Below are 19123 nucleotides of genomic sequence, written 5' to 3'. Positions count from 1 at the left end.
GGCAGAATAAGCATCTTAGAATATGATTAACTCTAATCCTCCATTCAAAAAGACTGTCTGTCGGGCTTTTGCACTACTATTCTCTCAGGCTGGAAGGCTTCTCTCAGATGGATATGGCTTGATCCTTTGCCTCTTACGAATTTTTGCTCAATGCCAATACTGCAATGAGGCACTCCCTGATCATCCTATTTCAAGTAGCATTATCACCTCCCCTAGTGCCCAGCACTCCTTTTTTTCTCCTGTATTATATTTATCTCCATTACACATATCACCAAGCGACATATGAGGTGCTGTTTATTTATTCTAGTGTCTCCTCGTACTAGAACGTAAGCTATGTTCATTGCAGTGATCAGTGTCAGACACATTGTAGGCACTTGGTAAATATTTGTTGAGTATTTTAAATAGATGGATTTTAAATAGATGATAGTTTTTCCACAGTATTTATATCTCAAAAAATGTTTCTTTTCCTTATGAATGTTAATAAATGTAAAAATAGTTTCCAGTACAGTTCTGGTACTACAGAGCTGTGCAGCCTCAGTCAAGTCACTTCACCTCTCTGGGCTCCATTTGAAAAATTAGGGTGGTTAAGTTATATGATCCCTGAGGTTCCTTTTAGCTCTAAAATTCTACTTGCTAATATTTGAACTATTAACCTTATAAGTTAATAATCATTTGGAGCAAATGCTCCTATCATTCTTCCCATTTCAGAATACAAAGGAATGAAGTGTGTTTGGTTCCTCTTATCACAAACTCCAAACTTGCCCAGCAGAGCAGCCCGAAGAGCGGCAGAACTATACAAGCACTAACTGCAGATCACCTCTCCTACTGAGGTGAATACGTGATGTATTTTCTAGATGCTGAAAGAAAACTAAAACTCCACTTGACAGTTAAAAGTTAAAAAATATATATGTTTCTATGTTAATATTTATGAATATTGGCCACTAATTACCTGTTTTAGGATCTCATCCAACAAACCCATATTGGCTTCCTGAGCCTTTATGGTGTGGGAGAAGAATGCATAGGTCTTCTTAGGCATTAGTTTTTCTTCTGGGGGTCTTTTAACTCCCAAAATTAAACAAGCTTCAGAAATATCCTCCTGAAGAATGCCACCAGCTTTGACATATTCCTGGGAATGTAATTTTGATTAAAAGTTATTCTCTTGATTTGTTGTATCCATATTTTCTTTAATAAATAAATGTAGCAGTTAAAGTCACAACCTTTTGAAGGAAACAAATATAAGGAACAAATCATAGAAAAACTACTTCTAATATTCTTACTTGCTGGCTAAAGATCAATCTAACATGTTTGACTTTTGTACCAGAAACAAAAAATTAGAGAATTCAGCACATACTTTAATCTAAGAACTGTTAATAGTTTGACCATAACTGCTAGCACATGTGATTTAAATATACATGTAAAATGTATATTTTGTGCCAACAATGCCCTGAAACATTAAGTGCTAAATAGTAATATACTTTTATACTTTTAAAGGAAATATATATACTTTTATATACAGGTATACTTTTAAAGGAAAGACATATATGCAATATTTTCTTTTCTTTTGTTGTTCAGTTAGTATTTATTACTGCCCTACTCTGTTCCATGGACTGTGCTAAAGATGAGATAGGACACAAAGAAACAGAGACAAGATCTCCCCTGTAAAGGAGCTCACAAAATATTGTAAAAAGAAGTCAGAGGCACAGTGCATGAGGCTGAATTCAAAAGAACATTATGAGTAGCATAATCTAAGTGATATATTAATTTAATGGATATTGAGATAACTCCCAGGTGAGATGATCAAGGAAATGTGGAAATTTAAATTAATCTAAAAGGCTGGGTAGGATTTGGAGGGATGGAGATGGGAAATACAAGCTGGTAATATCAGTAAGAGATAGTGAAGGAGATGGGAAAGTAAGGGGATGTTTAGGGCATAATAAGTGAATCAATTTAGAAAAATAGACTGAATATTATTATGGTGAATATGAGCTTTATTGGATAAAAATAAAAATAATAATTGATTTTTTTTTTTTTTTTTGCGGTACGCGGGCCTCTCACTGTTGTGGCCTCTCCCGTTGCGGAGCACAGGCTCTGGACGCGCAGGCTCAATGGCCATGGCTCACAGGCCCAGCCACTCCGCAGCATGTGGGATCTTCCCAGACTGGGGCACGAACCCGTGTCCCCTGCATCGGCAGGCGGACTCTCAACCACTGCGCCACCAGGGAAGCCCCATTGATATTTATTAATAAATTACTATGTGCTTTGCTAAGCTCTTTGGGTGAATTATCTCAGTTAATTCTCAAAACTCCCATGAGGTAGGTACTATTATTATCCCCAATTTATCAATGGGAAACCTGAGTCCTACACATTAAACTGAGATTTCATAGCTAGTACATGGAGGCAATAGACAATCATTTCAGATTTTTAAATAAAGGGGTAGCATGATCCAGGCAGAATTTTTAAAGCATCTTAGATGGCAGTTGAATAAAATGAAGATAAATCTAGTTAGGAATCTACTTCAAAGTAAAGTACAAATGAATAGGAAAGAAAGTAAAAGAATGAACATATGGTTCATACCTGGTTTCTCTGAAAACAATCTATTTGCCCATTTATAGTAGACTGGTTAAATAAATCATGATAAATAATGGAGTAATTATAGCAGCCATTAAATAGAATGAAGCTGATGTCTATGAACTGACATGAAGTGATTTCCAGGTATGCTGTAGAACAAAGCAAGGTGCAAAAGAGTATATACAGTATAAAACGTTCTGTATAAGATTGAAGGGAAAATAAGAAAACACATACATACACACACATACACATGCTTATTTTTGCAAGAAGAAACATAGGAATGATAGATCAGAAACTGATGAAAATAGTAACCTATAGGGTGGGTGGGAATGGGATGTAAGGGATTAAGATGAGAGCAAGACTTCTCTGTGTCGCATCTTTTTATACAGTTTTAATCTTTGAAGCTTGTAAATGTTTAACTTATTTGAAAAATAAAATTAAATCAAAAAGGATTTAAAGCAAATATTAAAATGTAATAGAAACAAAAATAAATCCAACTGGATATCACATTGACATGTAACCACAGAGAAAAACTCATTCAGATATCTTTTGAACATAGCACTCTGAATATTCTTTGTGGGATGTATTCTAAAGGCCAAAAAAAAAAAATTCTTCTAAGAAATATTAAATTCCATTCAATATTCTCTTATTGAGGTATAATTAACATTATATTAGTTTCAGGTATACACCTAAATGATTCGACACTTGTATATATTGCAAAATGATCACGACAATAAGCCTAGTTAACAATAAGCCCAGTACTGTTCTAGATTAAAAGAACTAAAGATACATAATAATGAATACAATGAACCTTAATTAAGCCTTGATTAAAATAAAAACCATAAAAGACATTTGAGACAATGGGGAATTTGAAATGTGAGATGTGAGATGATATTGTGGAATTATTAATTTCTTAGGTGTGAAAAAGATACAATGGTTACGCAGGAAGATGATTTATTCCTAGGAAATGTATACTGAAGCATTTAGAAATAAAGTGGCATTGTCTGCAGCATATTTTCAAACGGCTCAGGAAAGGAAAAACACATGCATGTATCTAAAATAAAAATAAAAGTCAAACCTGTGTCATAAGATTATTGTGAAGAATAAACAGAATGATGAATACGAGGGGCTTCACCTGGTGGCTGGCAAGGTAAACACTCATGAACAAACTCTACTCAGTGAAGCATTTCCTGCAGACATTTGTCTTTCCAGTCCTAGAACCAGGGTCACACATGAAGGAGAGAATGACTGAAGGATGTCATCTCCTAAAAGCAATCATTTTATCCCTCAGCTGGAAGAAAGCATGGGATGGGGTGAAAATAATACTTACTGGCTAAATTATGGGCTCAAGAAAGGATTCTAACTAGAAATCTCATAACTATATAATCTCATTATAACCGAAGTAAAGAAATATTGTCATGTGGTCTTTAAGTGACACTAGCAAACATTTTATTTTCACTCAGATGCTCCCTATTTTTCATACACAGGGTCATTTCAGTCCCACCTATTTTTAAAAATTGTAAATATTTACCTTATCGTGAATGGCCCGCCGATTGGAAGGCTGTATTAAGACCTTGTACCCCAGATTGGTGATCCCTTTGATGTGCCGAGGAGCCAGGGGAGCCCGCCTCTCCCAGGCGTTCACATCCTCCCGCCTCAATGCCATCACCGCCTTATAGTGAAGCCTGGAGAGGCTGAGGCCCAGCCTGCCCAGTTTGGTCCTAGGTACTCGCAGCATCTTGAAACCTGGTGACTGTAAAGAAATTGTAAGAGCAGGACAACAAAAGGCAAGAAGACTCACAGGTCAGTTCTGGTCTCCTGAGAAATCTGCTGTAAAATCCAACCAACTCAGGTGGTAACAGATTCAAGATGAAGAAGGGAGAGTGAAAACCTGGATGACATGATAATTTGCTGGTCATTGGGATGCTGTTCCTTTACCCAAACAAACCCAAACTTCCACAAACGAAGTTACTTCCAAAAAAAAAAAACAATAAAATGTCCCAAGCAACTTATGGGACACTAATCAATATCTGCTAAGTTGAACTCATTCTTTTAATGTATGTTTTATCAAACACACATTCAGCACAAAAGTTTTAAGCAAGTTAATCTACAATGCAAATATAGGAAGATAATTTATGCCAATTTTGATGATTAAAGTTTAGAATCCTTTCATAATGTACAAGATCCTTGACAATCTAGCTCCAACCTCTTTCGAGTTTCATCTCTGACCATTTCCTAAACTAGTTCTACTCAGTGTGTTTTATAGCCTGTTGTCAGTCAGTGACTGCTTTGTACTGGTCCACAATGAGATATGTACGGAAATAGAAAGTAAGCACTTAGAAACCTTTATATGACAGGATCATTCTTCTAGTAATTCATTGGTATTGAATTTTATAAAAGCATTGGTCCTGGAAGATTGGAAATTTAAGAAAACAAAACAAACAAACAATTTATCACCACAGGCGTTAGAAGCTGAAGAAGCACCTGACACCCCCAGCCTCACTTCTCTGACCCTGTTGTTGCTCTAAACATTCTCTTCCCGGGCTTCCCTGGTGGCACAGTGGTTAAGAATCAGCCTCCCAATGCAGGGCACACGGGTTTGAGCCCTGGTTCGGGAAGCTCCCACATGTCGCGGACTAAGCCCATGCGCCACAACTACTGAGCCTGCACTCTAGAGCCCGTGCTCTGCAACAAGAGAAGCCACCGCAATGAGAAGCCCGCGCACCGCAACGAAGAGTAGCCCACACTCACAGCAACTAGAGAAAGCTCGCGCACTGCAACGAAGACCCAATGCAGCCAAAAAAAAAAAAAAAAAACCATGTTCTTCCCCTTTCCAGAGTTTCCTCTACCAGACCCCCTCCCCCTGCTATCATATTAAACCCAGACCTGTCTCAGTTTTCTAACTGCTATTCCAGATTCTGTAACCCTATTCATTAATTCAATTAAGAAATATTTACAAGAGGCTTACTATGTGTCAGCACAGAATAAATTTTACAGAAAGTTTTAAAGCATAAGTATCAAACAGTATTCTGTGCCTCTTCAAATGGTTACATAAAGGTAGTAGTCAGAAGTCATTTCAGACGATAATTTGCTGGTCATTTGGATGCTGAACCTTAGTTTTCTATGTTTAAGGTTGGCATGAAAATATAGAGACTAAATGATTTTACATCTTCTAGAAATTCCCTAGCATATAGCACAGTTCTTATGGAACACATTTCTGTTACATCAGACTACAATCTCTAAATCAGACCCACCTTATAGACAGGGAAGTTTTGTCAGACAATGGAATGTACAAGTACTATTTCCTGGGGGCAAACTACTTATCACCCTAGATAGAAAACTTGTAGGATAACTCACAACACAGACTAAAAGAATAAAGCAAACAGCAAAGAGTCCGGCTAAGAAGGCTTTAGGAAGAAAAGGGGCAGGGAGAGGAAACACTGCACACAGCAAATGAACATGCCGGTCATGAGGAGTTCAGGCTAACTTTTACTCAGGCCAAAATACGGATGACCGACATTTCAGTAAAAGTCTGTTATATATTTTATCGAACTTTTTGGTTTACTTATATAGTTTCGTTTTTAAAAGAGACTATGCTAAGCCCAAATCCAAGCCCAAACCCATAACATTTATTCTCCCCCAAGCCAAAGGAAAATCTGCAACGTCCCATAGAACTTGAATCCCTATGTTTGTAAATGAAATCAATTCTAAAGACAAATGAGTCTTCTAAACACACTGAGAAGCCCAGAAACAGTCCCATCTTCTCAGCAGGGGCTGCATCTCACATACCATAGTTGACCAAGTGATCCTAATCCTCTATACTTAGTAGCAGTTCTTGGCACAAAGATTAGGAAACATGTCCAAATAATTCAGTCTCTTTCCTCAGCCCAAGCTTGATTTATAACCACAGCTTCCCCTTTCTCAGCAACACTCCCTCCTCTTCCACACCTCCTTTGCCTGGAGTCGAGGGTACAGCGTGGGAGGAGAGACATAACCACATACACTCATGTAATACACACATACACGTTTGCAGCGGCAGACCTTCCTCGGGACCTAGGAAAGTTAAGTAGCAGAGGCTGGCCTTCTGCGTTTTATTTGGGAAGCTACTTTCACTTTCATTTTTTGTAGGGAATTCTTGAATCACAATTCCTGACCCTTTGTTTTCAAAGAAATAGAACAATAGTCACCACTGATTTAACATTATATGCTAAGCACTATACTGAGCACTTTACAGACATTATCTCATTTCCTCCTTGTGAAAATCTCATTTAGTAGATACTATTATTAGCCCCATTTTACAGATGAAGAAACTGAAGTGAAATCCAACTAGAGCTGTTGCTTTTAAGCAGAAGCAGAATCCCTAGGGTAATATTCAACACTCAGGATTTTCTCTTCTTTGCAAAAGCCTGCAGATCCACACCTCGTACATCTGACATGTTACTCCTGCCAGCTCAATTCAGAAATAGATCAGATCCATATGGCATATTATTAGTTCTCGCACAGCATGGGGTTCCTCCATCAACCCCTTTCTATGTGTCACAAAAATCCTTCCTGAGTCCCTGCCAAGGTAAATTCTAAGTTTCTGGATGCTTAGAAAACAGATGATTATAGCAGGTCTGATTATGTTAGTAATTGCTTGAACCTTGAAACTTGGTCTCAGCATAGAACTTTCTGGGACTGCCATTCATTTCATTCTCAGGTCATCAAGAAATATGTAACAGTGAGAATTTCTGAATTACTCTGAGGTATGGCACTGCAGGTGTCTGACATTTCATGGAAATGCCCAAGTGGGTTATTCTGGACTTCCCTGTCCTGTATTTTATGGGCTTTTCCAAGAATATCGTGAAGTAAATGTCATGTATATTTCTGGCAATGCCTTCAAGTGGAAGCAAGGCAGTAAGACTCCCGACTTATTCACTGGCTCAAGTGAGGTTAATTGACAGGGTTGTGTGCTGATAACAGCTTCTGGCATGAGCAAGGAGAATGTGGAAAAGCAAGAGAAGGAAAGGAAAGAGGAAAAATAAGGAGGAGGAAGAGGAGGTGAGAAATAAGGGGAGAATGAGAAGTGTCACCCAGTCAGGGTTGGAGAACAAGACCCTTTCCCTGACAATTTCTAAACAGTCTTCCCTTCAACACATGAAGGGCCAATGTTTCAAATGGCATTAAAATAAAATTTAAAAAGATTCTTCTGTTATGTATGACTGATTCACTTTGTTATAAAGCAGAAACTAACACACCATTGTAAAGCAATTATACCCCAATAAAGATGTTAAAAAAAAAAAAGATTCTTCTGTATGTTTTTGTAAAACAAGAATAGCACTACGGGGCTTCCCTGGTGGTGCAGTGGTTGGGGGTCTGCCTGCCGATGCAGGGGACACGGGTTCGTGCCCCGGTCCGGGAAGATCCCACATGTCACGGAGCGGCTGGGCCTGTGAGCCATGGCCGCTGAGCCTGCGCGTCCGGAGCCTGTGCTCCGCAACGGGAGAGGCCACAACAGTGAGAGGCCCGCGTACTGCAAATAAATAAATAAATAAATAAAAGCCAGACATTTTCTTGATGAGCTATAATTTGCCCATTGATTATGGGAGAAGTGTTTTGATTTTCTTTCTTTAATTAAAAATAAATTTGGGGTTACTTAAGTTATGCATAGCGTGATGTTAGTTTCTTGTAAAGCAGCAGCAATCCAGTCCCCTGCTCATTTTCATGAGATCCAACAGGAGCAGCATGAAACAATTTTATCTAATTAAATGACCTCAAGCAGTATCTGCTGGTGACTTATCAATCACTAATTATAGCTGAATATTAGAGTCAGAGTGGATGGGAGAAAAGATCATCTAAAACCAGATAATACAAATGAAGGTAGCGTGCCTCATATAAATATGGGATTTCCCATGTTTCATAAACAGCATTTTCCAAGCATCTATGGATGAATCATAATAAAACAGTCTGCTCTTTGGTTGGTATAACTTTTAAATGTAACTGGATCAGATTACATTTATCTGTTATTGTTCAGGTAGTACTTATGCCAGAAAACAGAGTACTTGATTTGCGCTGGTTTTCACGGGTTAGAGTGGTAACCCTAGAGTGGTAGGTGGATGAAGAAAGCTGAGATCTACAGAGAGCTTTTTATCCTTCCATCGAATGTTCAAAAATCTTTTAAGTCTCTTCAATCCTTTCCATACTATCAACCTAAACAGAAAACTTTTTAAACCTACAAACCACCTACCAAAGCCAGAACAATGTGCAAGCAAACACAAGAGCTTAAGTACAAAAAAGGGTTAGGCTTGGCCCCTTCTAATTTCTGGTGCTTCCACTGAGACATGTCAAAAGGATTACACATTCAGTATTAAAGAAATTTTAAGGCCAAATCATCTGTCTATAGCCCCCAAAGTCAGAGATGTGCTCTTTGTCCTTATATTTTAGATCTTTGAAATAATTCCACTAGAACATAATTCAGTGACTCACACTAAAACCATCCAATTACATGGGGAGATTTCTCAATGCCAAGTTATTTGCAAATGATCAGGCATACATCTTGGTTAAATATTGAGACACTAAGGATGGAGTAGCCTTGAGCTGACTAAAATAAATAATGAGTGAGAAATGCAAATGTTTTATATCCATACTTCCAGTTTATTCAAAAAGTGCAAGTGTATTTAAAAAGCCATGGTTTCCCAGGAAGCCTTGGTACTATAAATAAGGGTAGGCAGCTGCATGGCCATGAGTCTTGGCCTACACAACATATTTGGCATCCAGACCATAATAATCCTGTAGAGGTCCAAAAGCGTTCCAAATTAATAGAACACCCAGTGATGGCCTAGAACTAATCCAAATACCTCCCAACCCCAAGGCTTGCTAGAACGAGGCTTGGGTATGCAGCAACCCTGTCCTCCATACTTTTATTTCCTGTTGCATAGCTATATTCTTTTAATATTAAACTCCTTACAAAATAGTTAGCTAGAAGTAAAAACAAGCAGACTTGGGGAGTGCTTATTAGTGCTAAGTAATCTGGTCTAAGAATATTCATATGTTCTCAAGCCTATAAGCTACTCAAAGTCATCCAAAGACATAAGACCTATGAGTCTCCCGGTCTCTAGCCCACAAATGTAGCTTCACTGAGATGGAATGCAAAGTTAGCTCTGAATTGGAGTCTGATCCAAAATGTTTATCTGCATATTTGTCTGTCTCTTTGTTAAACTCTAAATTCTTTGAAGAAATGAATTGTGTTTTCCTCAGCTCTGTATTCCCAGTGACTGCCCCATAGGAGAACTCAAGTGTTTTGCGCAAGAATGAAGAAATAAATGAGAAAATTTAAATGAATGTCATAAAGACCAATGTAGCAGAGAAAACAAAATAGACTGATGAATAAGAACAGGAATTCATATCTCCCATCCCTCCAACAATGCCCCACAAAAGATCTAATCTCTTGCTGAAATCTCATAAACCAATGAATATTTTGAAATACAAATAAAAATGGTAGCAAAATCCAGACCTGGTTGCTGAGACATTTAACTAGATATGGGGCTCTTTACCTGACTTCAGTTTCCTAATCCAGACTGGAATATAATACTAAAGTCCTTTTCAGCTCTGATGTACTGATTCTATTAAGGATAGTAGTGACTAGGCACTGTGCATTACAAAAGCATTAGAATTTTAGAACATAAATAGGCACTCTGACTCATGAAGATCCAGGTAAAGTACAGTAACAGGGAGACAAAAATACCAAAAACACTATGGAGGAAGACAGGATATTCACTTAAATTACCTGGATTAACTGCAGTGACCAGGAGCCCAGAGCTTAAAACAGGAGGGGGTACCTCAAAGGAATTCTGACTCCTCTCTTCCACAAATGGCCTGGGTTCCTCAGCTTCCCACTTACTCTATGACCTCGGTGAGTAACTTAACCTGTCTGTGCCTCATCGGCAAAATGGGAATCATACTATCTACCTTTTAGAGCTATTGTGAAGTTTATTTGCGCTAGTAGGCATAAAGTGCTGAGCACTGCCTTGCATGCCATAAACACTCAGTAAATGTTAACAAAAAGGCTGCAAGCCTGCCCACTCCTCAAAGGTGAACACAGGGGCTTCCCTAGTGGTGCAGTGGCTGAGAATCCGCCTGCCAGTGCAGGAGACACAGACTCAAGCCCTGGTCCGGAAAGATCCCACATGCCGCGGAGCAACTAAGCTCATGCACCACAACTACTGAGCCTGCGTGCCACAACTACTGAAACCCAAGTGCCCTAGAGCCCATGCTCTGCAACAAGAGAAGCCACCACAATGAGAAGCCTGTACATCACAACAAAGAGTAGCCCGCGCTCGCCGCAACTAGAGAAAGCCCGTGCAGCAACGAAGACCCAATGCAGTCAAAAATAAACTAATAAATAAATTTATTTTAAAATAAGGTGAGCACAACCATCACCACTGACAGAAGACACCACTTTTCCATACTCTGGGTCACACCGTGGGAAGGCCTTCACAATGGCTCCATATTAATCCCTCCCCTTTCTTATTTTTTTAGAAGCCCAGTAAACCTTCTCTTTACCTTCACCCTTTAGGCATGAGTGTTCAAGAAAAATAAGTTATCATTTTAATACTGTATTTCACCAAATTTAAAACATGTTTTTTCACATTTTAGCATCCCCAAAATGGGGATGCATCTTATAATTGGTTGCACCTTAATTCTGTGAACACGGTAATAATGTTGTTGGTTATTTCCCATTCCAAATGTACAGCATTTCCGTGATTCCATGAATTCCATAGAATTTTTTTGTGGCCTCATCAAAGAAACTTGCCACTGTTTGTAATGTTATCTCTATGAGAAAATTAGAAAAAGAATATTCGGAAAAATGAAAACTTTTTTGTTAAATTGGCATTGGTTACATACCAAAGATCACTTCCAAAGTCCTGAACCAAAATCTGCTAATGATTAAATAGAAGATTAATTAGTAAAGGGGGAAATTTTTCAATTACAAATAAATCAAAATTCTGATGACGCTGTCACCAGTAACAAGTGAGACTGATAACAAATATGATTTTCTGGAGAGTGGGAAAGTCACTTGGGGACATTGGCTTCACCTTTGTCGTCCTAGCTCATTTTGCAGAAGGGCCACCAGGTTACATGGCTAGAAGGTAGTCTGGCCCTAGGTTCCCTCAGCTTTATAGTAAAAACAAAAAGGGGGGGCTTCCCTGGTGGCGCAGTGGTTGAGAGTCTGCCTTCCAATGCAGGGGACACGGGTTGGAGCCCTGGTCTGGGAAGATCCCACATGCCGCGGAGCAACTGGGCCCGTGAGCCACAACTACTGAGCCTGCGCGTCTGGAGCCTGTGCTCTGCAACAAGAGAGGCCGAGGTAGTAAGAGGCCCGCGCACCGCGATGAAGAGTGGCCCCCACTCGCTGCAACTAGAGAAAGCCCTCGCACAGAAACGAAGACCCAACACAGCCAAAAATAAATTTATTTTTTAAAAAAGGGGGGGGGGGAGTTCAAGTTACAAAACACACACACACAGAAGCGTCCACACCAAGTGCCATGGGTTTCTTGGTTTTTTTTTTCTTCCAATATAAAGTATATGAAAGCCACGTGTCAAAATCAGTGATGGTTCGGTCCCGTGCATAGCTAGGTCGGCGTAATAACAGCTACGCCTTTTCCACATTAAGATAGCTGACGACCCACAATATCAAAAAATGTTCATCTTTGTTAGAGTTACTAAACACACTCTCTCCCTCTCACCACACCCACTCCCGCTCTCCTAAAATCAGTGCCTAAACAGCATATTTCTTCCAGAAGTAGTCAGGCCATTTAGTCCCACTGAATTAAACAGGGTAGATAACTGCTTCTAACAGCGCCTCCTCCCCGCGCAAACGCTCACATTGGCCCGCACAGCCCCTGCGGGGTCTCCGCAGTTCAGATGCGCCGAAAGAAATCGGGGTGGGGGGGACCGGGGGGCGCGGGGAGGCCCCCCTCTCCGTCAACCACCTCCCACAGCTGCCTATCTAAATAAGCACACAGTCCAAGAATTAACAGAGGGTTTGCTCTACAGCTTCAATACCAATGCTTTACTCCCCAGCAACCGCTCCCCACCTCATCCCTCGCCAAGAAAGAAATCCGAATTGCCATCCCCTGCCTTCTCTTTCCTATACAGAAACTCCGGAGCCGCGCCCGCTGCGCCCCACCTCCCAGCCCTCGCGTGCAGAGAAACGCTAGGCGGGGAGGCCTGGCGAGGAGGCCCAAACGCTCGCCACCGTCTTCCGTACGCTCGTCCCGGCAAAGGCCGGAGTCCGCGGAGCTCCCGGGTCCCCAGCGGCGCGGGGAGGGGGAGGCAGAGCTCGCCAGCACCGCCCGGCGGACTGGCAGAGCCCCGCCGGCGATCTCCAAATCCTTCTCACAGGCTGAGCCCACCGCCCATCTGCTCAGCCCCTCCGGGCACCCTCCCCCTGCTCACCTCGTCCGGTCCCCGCCGCCTCTGCGCTCCCGGGGCCGGGCTGAGTAGGATCCGAATTCCCAGCAGAAATTGGGATGGGGGCCTTGAGGAGGAGGTGTTTGCTCAACTTCGGAAGTCATGCCTCTTCCTCCGCAGCCAATCAGCGCCCGCCCTGAGGGAACAACCTTCTCCTCCACCAATCCGCGGCGCTGCTAGGTGCTAGGTCATGCCCTGCCCCTGCTCCTCCCCGAAAATCCTCCTGCCTTTTAGATCTCTGACCTACGTCCTTAGCTGGGGGCGTCACGTCCTTCCAGGACTGTTATTGACCAAGTTTGTAACTGTCCATAGCAGGAGACGGGCGGAGACGGAGAAGGACGAAAATAGTCCGGACATTACACGCTCAACAGATGCGTGTATCTCCTGGGAAAAAAGTTTCCGTTTCATGTATATCACGCTTGCTTAGCGATATGCACTTCTCAAAGCATTTTCACAGCCTCATAACAAGACTGTGAAGCCAGATGACATTTCTTAAGGCCATTTTAGAGTCCAGCAAACTAAGACTGAGAAATTAAGTGTTGTGTATCCACATCCAATGAATATTAATGTTCATTAATGAATTTACTAATTTGAATAATGAATTTTCATTTTTATGAATAGTGTGTAGCCCCAGAGGCTTTTTGCTCAAGTCAATGAGATGATCAGAGTCGTGCACTTAAGGGAATATGGTCTAGATAGTGTATAGAAGGGGGTCAAGTAAAAGTGATAGTAAAGGGATTTAAAAGGACAGAGTCAACACCACCAGTAAGACTAACAGGCTAGAGGAAGAACTGAAACAAATTTGGTGTTTCAGGCTTGGCTAAGTGGTGATTAGGAAGTTGGTGATATCAAGAACAGTGCAGTAAAACACAGCAAGAAGGGAAGGCTTTAGAGGAGTGGTTAGGAATATGATTTGGCATGTGTAAAGCTAAAGATACAGAGGAAAACCCCAGCTTCCAGAGAACCTTCTCATTTTCTCTGTAATTGGAGATATGAGTGGAGTTTATAAAAATGTTCTAGGTTCAAGATCGTTGACATGAGCATTTAATAGTTAAACACATCTGTGGCAGTATGAGAAAAGTATGTGTTAGAGAAAGTTACAAAAACAGAAAGGAATATTATCCTCTGGCCACTGATTCCCTAGGAAGCCCACAGATGGACTTCAAGTGTTTTTTTCTGCCTCTAGTGCTGAGGCTAGTCTTCACAAAATGCATTTCCCCCTGACCCTCTAGGGCCATTTAGCCAGGACTTTTAAAGAACATTGGACTTTGTCACATATGCATGAATTCTTAATATTCATTGGATGTGGATACAGTAAGTTTACATCTCAGTCTCGGTTTGCTGGACTCTGAAACTGTTCTAAGAACTGTCATCTGGCTTCACGGGCTTGTTATGAGGCTGTGAAAACACTTTGAAAAGTGCATATCACTAAACAAGTGTGATAGTCGTGAACTCAAAACTTTTTTCCAGGAGATACACACATCTGTTTAGTGAGTCATGCCTAGACTATTTAGCCCAAAGTCTTTCACACAATGTGTGAGTTCCTTCAAGATATGGCCAAAATCAGCCATCTCAGCTTTATTTCAACAGCAGCACCAGCCTGAAAAGAACAGTGAACCACAATCTGTGCTTTGTTATCTCCTAAGGATTAAGAGCCTGGATCAGAATCCTTACTTTTTCCCCTCAAGGTAGAAATCGTGGACAAGTTACTCAGTTTTCAAAAAGGCCTCGGTTTCCTTACCTGCTAATAGGAAAATAATAGGAACTACTTCATGGGGTCATTATGAGGATAAAGCAAGATGATGGCCAAAGTGCTCTGCCAAGTGTTTAGCTAAAGAAACAGGCAATTATTCTTCATTTTCCCAGAATCTCATGCTGTTTACTTATCTGTGGTTCTCTGTAATTCCAACGGGGTAAATTAGGAGACATTAAGAGAGTGGGTACAGGGATAAAAAAGGGCAACAAAAGATGGTGATGCACCCCAGGGCTAGCCATAGTGAGAATACCTGTAGGCCTTGATAGGGCCAGGGGAAGAGACAGTTACCAGAACTCAGGAAGAGCTCTAGCTGTGGTGTAGCTGAAGCTATAGGAGGGCCACTTGACAGTGGTGACTTTTGACAGGCATGGAGATGCCTAAGGAATCAATAACCCTGCCCAGAGAGGGAGTTACCTAAGGCAGAGGTCAATAAACTTTATTCTGTAAAGGACAGAAAATTAATATTTTAGACTTTGCAGACCATTACGTCTGTGTCACAGTTACCCAACTCTGACATTTGGAGAGTAAAAGCAGCCATAGACAATACTTAAATGGATGGGCATGGCTGTGTGCCAATAAAACTTTATTTATAGAAATAAATTGCAGGCTAGATTTGGATCGAGGGTCACAGTTTGCAGATGCCCTGCCTATGGAATGAATAACCCTACTTCCCTCTCCTGCCCTCCCCTCTCCTGCTAGTGCCTTCTACAAATTGAGCCCAAGGAAAGCCTGAGGCTTGGTACAGTCCATAAAGGTCAGTCCCTCAAGGACAGAGCAGGTACAGAAAGGGGCAGAAGTTCTACAAGGTTCAAAGGAACGTATTCAGCACAAAAGGTATTCAGCAAATGCTTGTTTAAATGAATGATTGGTCACTGTGAATTACTCTGCAAATGGTTGAACACTCGTAGGAAAACTATCAAAATTACATCCCTTAATGGGCAAAGCCAGGAAAGGGTCCTGGATTACGGTGACTCCACCGAGAGACTAGGATGCTCCGTTAGCCTCTCTCTTGCTTTATTTTGAAATCCCATGCACTCCTGACCTGCCGATGAAACATTAACCTGGCAAAAAGAATCCTTCCTTTTAATTCCAAACTACCGCTCAAATGCTTATGGCATTCAAGAATTTTGCAAAATATGCACATGAGAAAACCTGTTCCTTAAAATGAGGGATTCAAATGTTTTTCATCGTAGTGACATTTGTTGTAATAAGTGTGACAGTTCTCAGAAATTTCTTCACAATGAAAAGAGACAACAGATGCAAGAAAAACAAGTCTTGGATACACCCCAAGTGCTTCCACAGTCAACTTTGGCAGTCAACCCCTCAGACTCCTTCAATATAGGAGAATTCTTCTTCCACCTACGTGGGGTGCTGAGCCAATACTCCTGAAATTGGAAAGTTGATTCTAGGCCACTCAAGCTGCCTCTCTTTCTCCCACATTCTTTGGCTTTCTCTCTCCCCTCGTTGTTCCTTACTTTGGTTTTGTTCTTCCTGAGAGGCCATGAGGGTAGTAGTCAGGCATGAGAGCACTGGAGTGAGCCAGACCTAGACTTAATCCCTCCTTTGCCAACTCCCTAGTAAGTCATTTTCCCCCACCAGGACATTGGCAAACATCATAATGTTCTCAAGAAGATTAAGTGACGCACATTCTCAGGATACATGAGCTATCATTGGGGTTTACTGTTTTACTCTGTCTCCTCCTCCCCTCTCCTTTCTTTGTATGCAGAACCCATTTTTAATCTTAAGTGAACTTTGCCATAAAGAGAAAAGAGGTGGACATTTGTTCTATTTTTTAATTAATTAATTAATTTAATTTAATTTTTCGCTGCTTTGGGTCTTCGTTGCTGCACGCGGGCTTTCTCTAGTTGCGGTGAGCGGGGGCTACTCTTCGTTGCAGTGCACAGGCTTCTCATTGCGGTGGCTTCTCTTGTTGCGGAGCACGGGCTCTAGGCGCGCAGGCTTCAGTAGTTGCACCACGTGGGCTCGGTAGTTGTGGCTCGTGGGATCTAGAGCGCAGGCTCAGGAGTTGTGGCGCATGGGCTTACTTGCTCTGCGGCACGTGGGATCTTCCTGGACCAGGGATCAAACCTGTGTCCCCTGTGTTGGCAGGCAGATTCTTAACCACTACGCCACTAGGGAAGTCCCAAGAGGTGGACATTTGTTCTCTCGATCTCTCAAGACTTTATATCTCTCACATGAACAGCAAATTTCACAATATCACCTATATCAGCCCACCCTAATAAAATATTTGATTATTATAAATAGAACTTTCTTACAGACAGGAAGTACAAAGTCATGTTGTATAAAATAAGAAGTAGTTTAGGAAAGAAAAGTTTCTAAATGACAATTACTATTGTTGCCTAACTCCCAAATTATCTTGGGAATGAAACACACCTTCTTTACTATCAAGGAATTTAAAAATCTGATTAGGTAAGATAAGAACAGGAACCACCCACAGAAAAATCACAATTCCTGCAAACAGGTTCTGGGTGGAGACAGTGATGTCCTGGGGGATTGTATTTTCCCCCCACCCTCAGAAGAAAGAAGCAGAGAAAACTAATTTTTAGTTCACCTCCTCTACCATTACCAGTCCTTAGGGAGCCTTCCTGAAAAAAAATTTTAAGAAAATCCCAAGCCCCCTGGCATTTCCAGGGTCAACATTTGTTGGTTTCACAAAGTCCCCAAGCGTCCATGATCTCCCTCGAGAGTTACTTATGCAAACATAACTCACTGGACAGGTTTGCTGTCCATCATCACCTGCTTAGTAACTGTTATTGTAAGTCTACCAGGACTTCTAAATTTTCAGTTACACAACAATGCATTTTATAGATTGAGTGACAATTTTATGCCATGACAATACAAGCATTGTACTGGGGATGCAGATTGTGGAATATATCTCCCTGACCAATAATGGATCTAATATATTCAGATCGAGGAAGAAAATCCAGCGTTCCTCCTCTCAGCCTCATTTGCATGAAAATCTCAAAAGAGAAGATGTCTTAAAGGACTGAGAAAAGATTGGAGAAAGGAGGGAGGAAGTATTTAAAGCAAAAATAAAATACAAGTGTAGTTTTTCTGGAGTAACTGCAAGTGTAATTGAGCTGGAGACAACCAGCAGGCCAGGAGGAGGAGGTAGGAGAGTCAGGACTTTCTCACTCTAGTCCTAACCTGGGTTAGGGACTGAACGAAACCAATCTTTTACTGTTGTCATCTCACTATAGACATAGGAAGGAGAAAAGAATATAAAAATTGTTTTTTGCAGTGTAAGAAGTAGCAGCTAGGAAAAATAATCTCAGCATAGACAAGGTCTCATCAGGAAGCAGGAAGTCAAGTAGAGAAAGTATCCCTGACATTGAACTGACTCTCATGATCACTGCCATCTGTATAGCTCCTCGGAAACAAAGGTAATAGAATTGGAAAGGAAGAGAGAAAGAATATCAAAGGAAGATGTTCTCACTGAATGGTGTAATAATATGGACATTGCCCATGACAGGCACGGGCTTGTCTGGCATTATTATTTATCATTATTGAACGAACGACTCCCAACCCCCTAAAACAAAACAAAGGCAAAAGCCCGAAGACAAGAATTTACTCCGTAAAGAGAGTACTGCCTGGGCCTATATACACAGGTTAACCCCAAATATTTGTTAGCTATTTTATAAACATAGTTTAAATAACCACTTTCCCTACCCTAAGAAGCTAAATGCCTACAATGCCAAGGATGTGTTGAGACAAACACCACAACAATGAATAAACTCTTAGGAGTCCAAGACTTGTGCTCTGTCTTTGGAATCTCAGGTGTCCCCTGCCCGCCCTACACCCACTAGGCCCTGAGGGATCTGTGCAATTTTGTGAAAGTAATGGATTTAGACCGTGGATGAAACAGGCAACTGAAAAAAAGAATAAAATGAGGAAGAGTGGAGAAAACAAGGATAAAGAATGAAGTGAGTGGAAGGTGAGAGGCCAGCAGCAGAAGGGTTACAGCAAAGTTTACTCACTGCATGCAAGTCCCATGAGAAGGAGACAGGAGGATGAGCTGCCACAGAGGACACAAAAGGGTTTCAGAAAGGACAAATATGTCAAAGGTTTGGGGAATAACACCCACATCTCAGAACACCTCTATTGAATTTTAAGAAGGAATTAAGTTCAAGAAATCTTTTCCTGCTAGAAACCACTTCTGCTTCTTCCCCCCTCTTTCTTGGGCACAGGCTGCCTTGCCTGCTTACATCTTCGGCTTCCTGTCAGCATCCTGGCTGCCGTGAAAGCTCCATGGCTGGTGGGAGCCTGGCTGTGCCATCTGCTGAGCCCACAACAGCGAAATACCATCTCCCTTGTCAGGAAGGGAAC

At 41.2% G+C, this 19123-nt stretch overlaps 1 protein-coding gene across 1 annotated transcript in view; it reads right to left on the bottom strand.

Annotated features, from left to right (window-relative positions):
- Positions 1 to 13071, bottom strand: part of AASS (aminoadipate-semialdehyde synthase) — a 69660-nt gene extending 56589 nt beyond the window's left edge. The window contains exons 1-3 of the mRNA XM_060156791.1: positions 13006 to 13071; positions 4100 to 4321; positions 950 to 1126 (exon numbers count right to left, since the gene is read on the bottom strand). Of these exons, the coding sequence (XP_060012774.1) occupies positions 950 to 1126; positions 4100 to 4306 (384 nt within the window). The 5' untranslated portion in view covers positions 4307 to 4321; positions 13006 to 13071. The remainder of the gene's footprint in view (positions 1 to 949; positions 1127 to 4099; positions 4322 to 13005) is intronic.
- Positions 13072 to 19123: the final 6052 nt, after the last annotated feature.

The sequence above is a fragment of the Lagenorhynchus albirostris genome, chromosome 8, assembly GCF_949774975.1.
Source record: "Lagenorhynchus albirostris chromosome 8, mLagAlb1.1, whole genome shotgun sequence".
Classification (NCBI taxonomy): Eukaryota; Metazoa; Chordata; class Mammalia; order Artiodactyla; family Delphinidae; genus Lagenorhynchus; species Lagenorhynchus albirostris.
The sequence above is the reverse complement of the archived record's forward strand: the minus strand, read 5'-3'. Positions and strand labels throughout refer to the sequence as shown.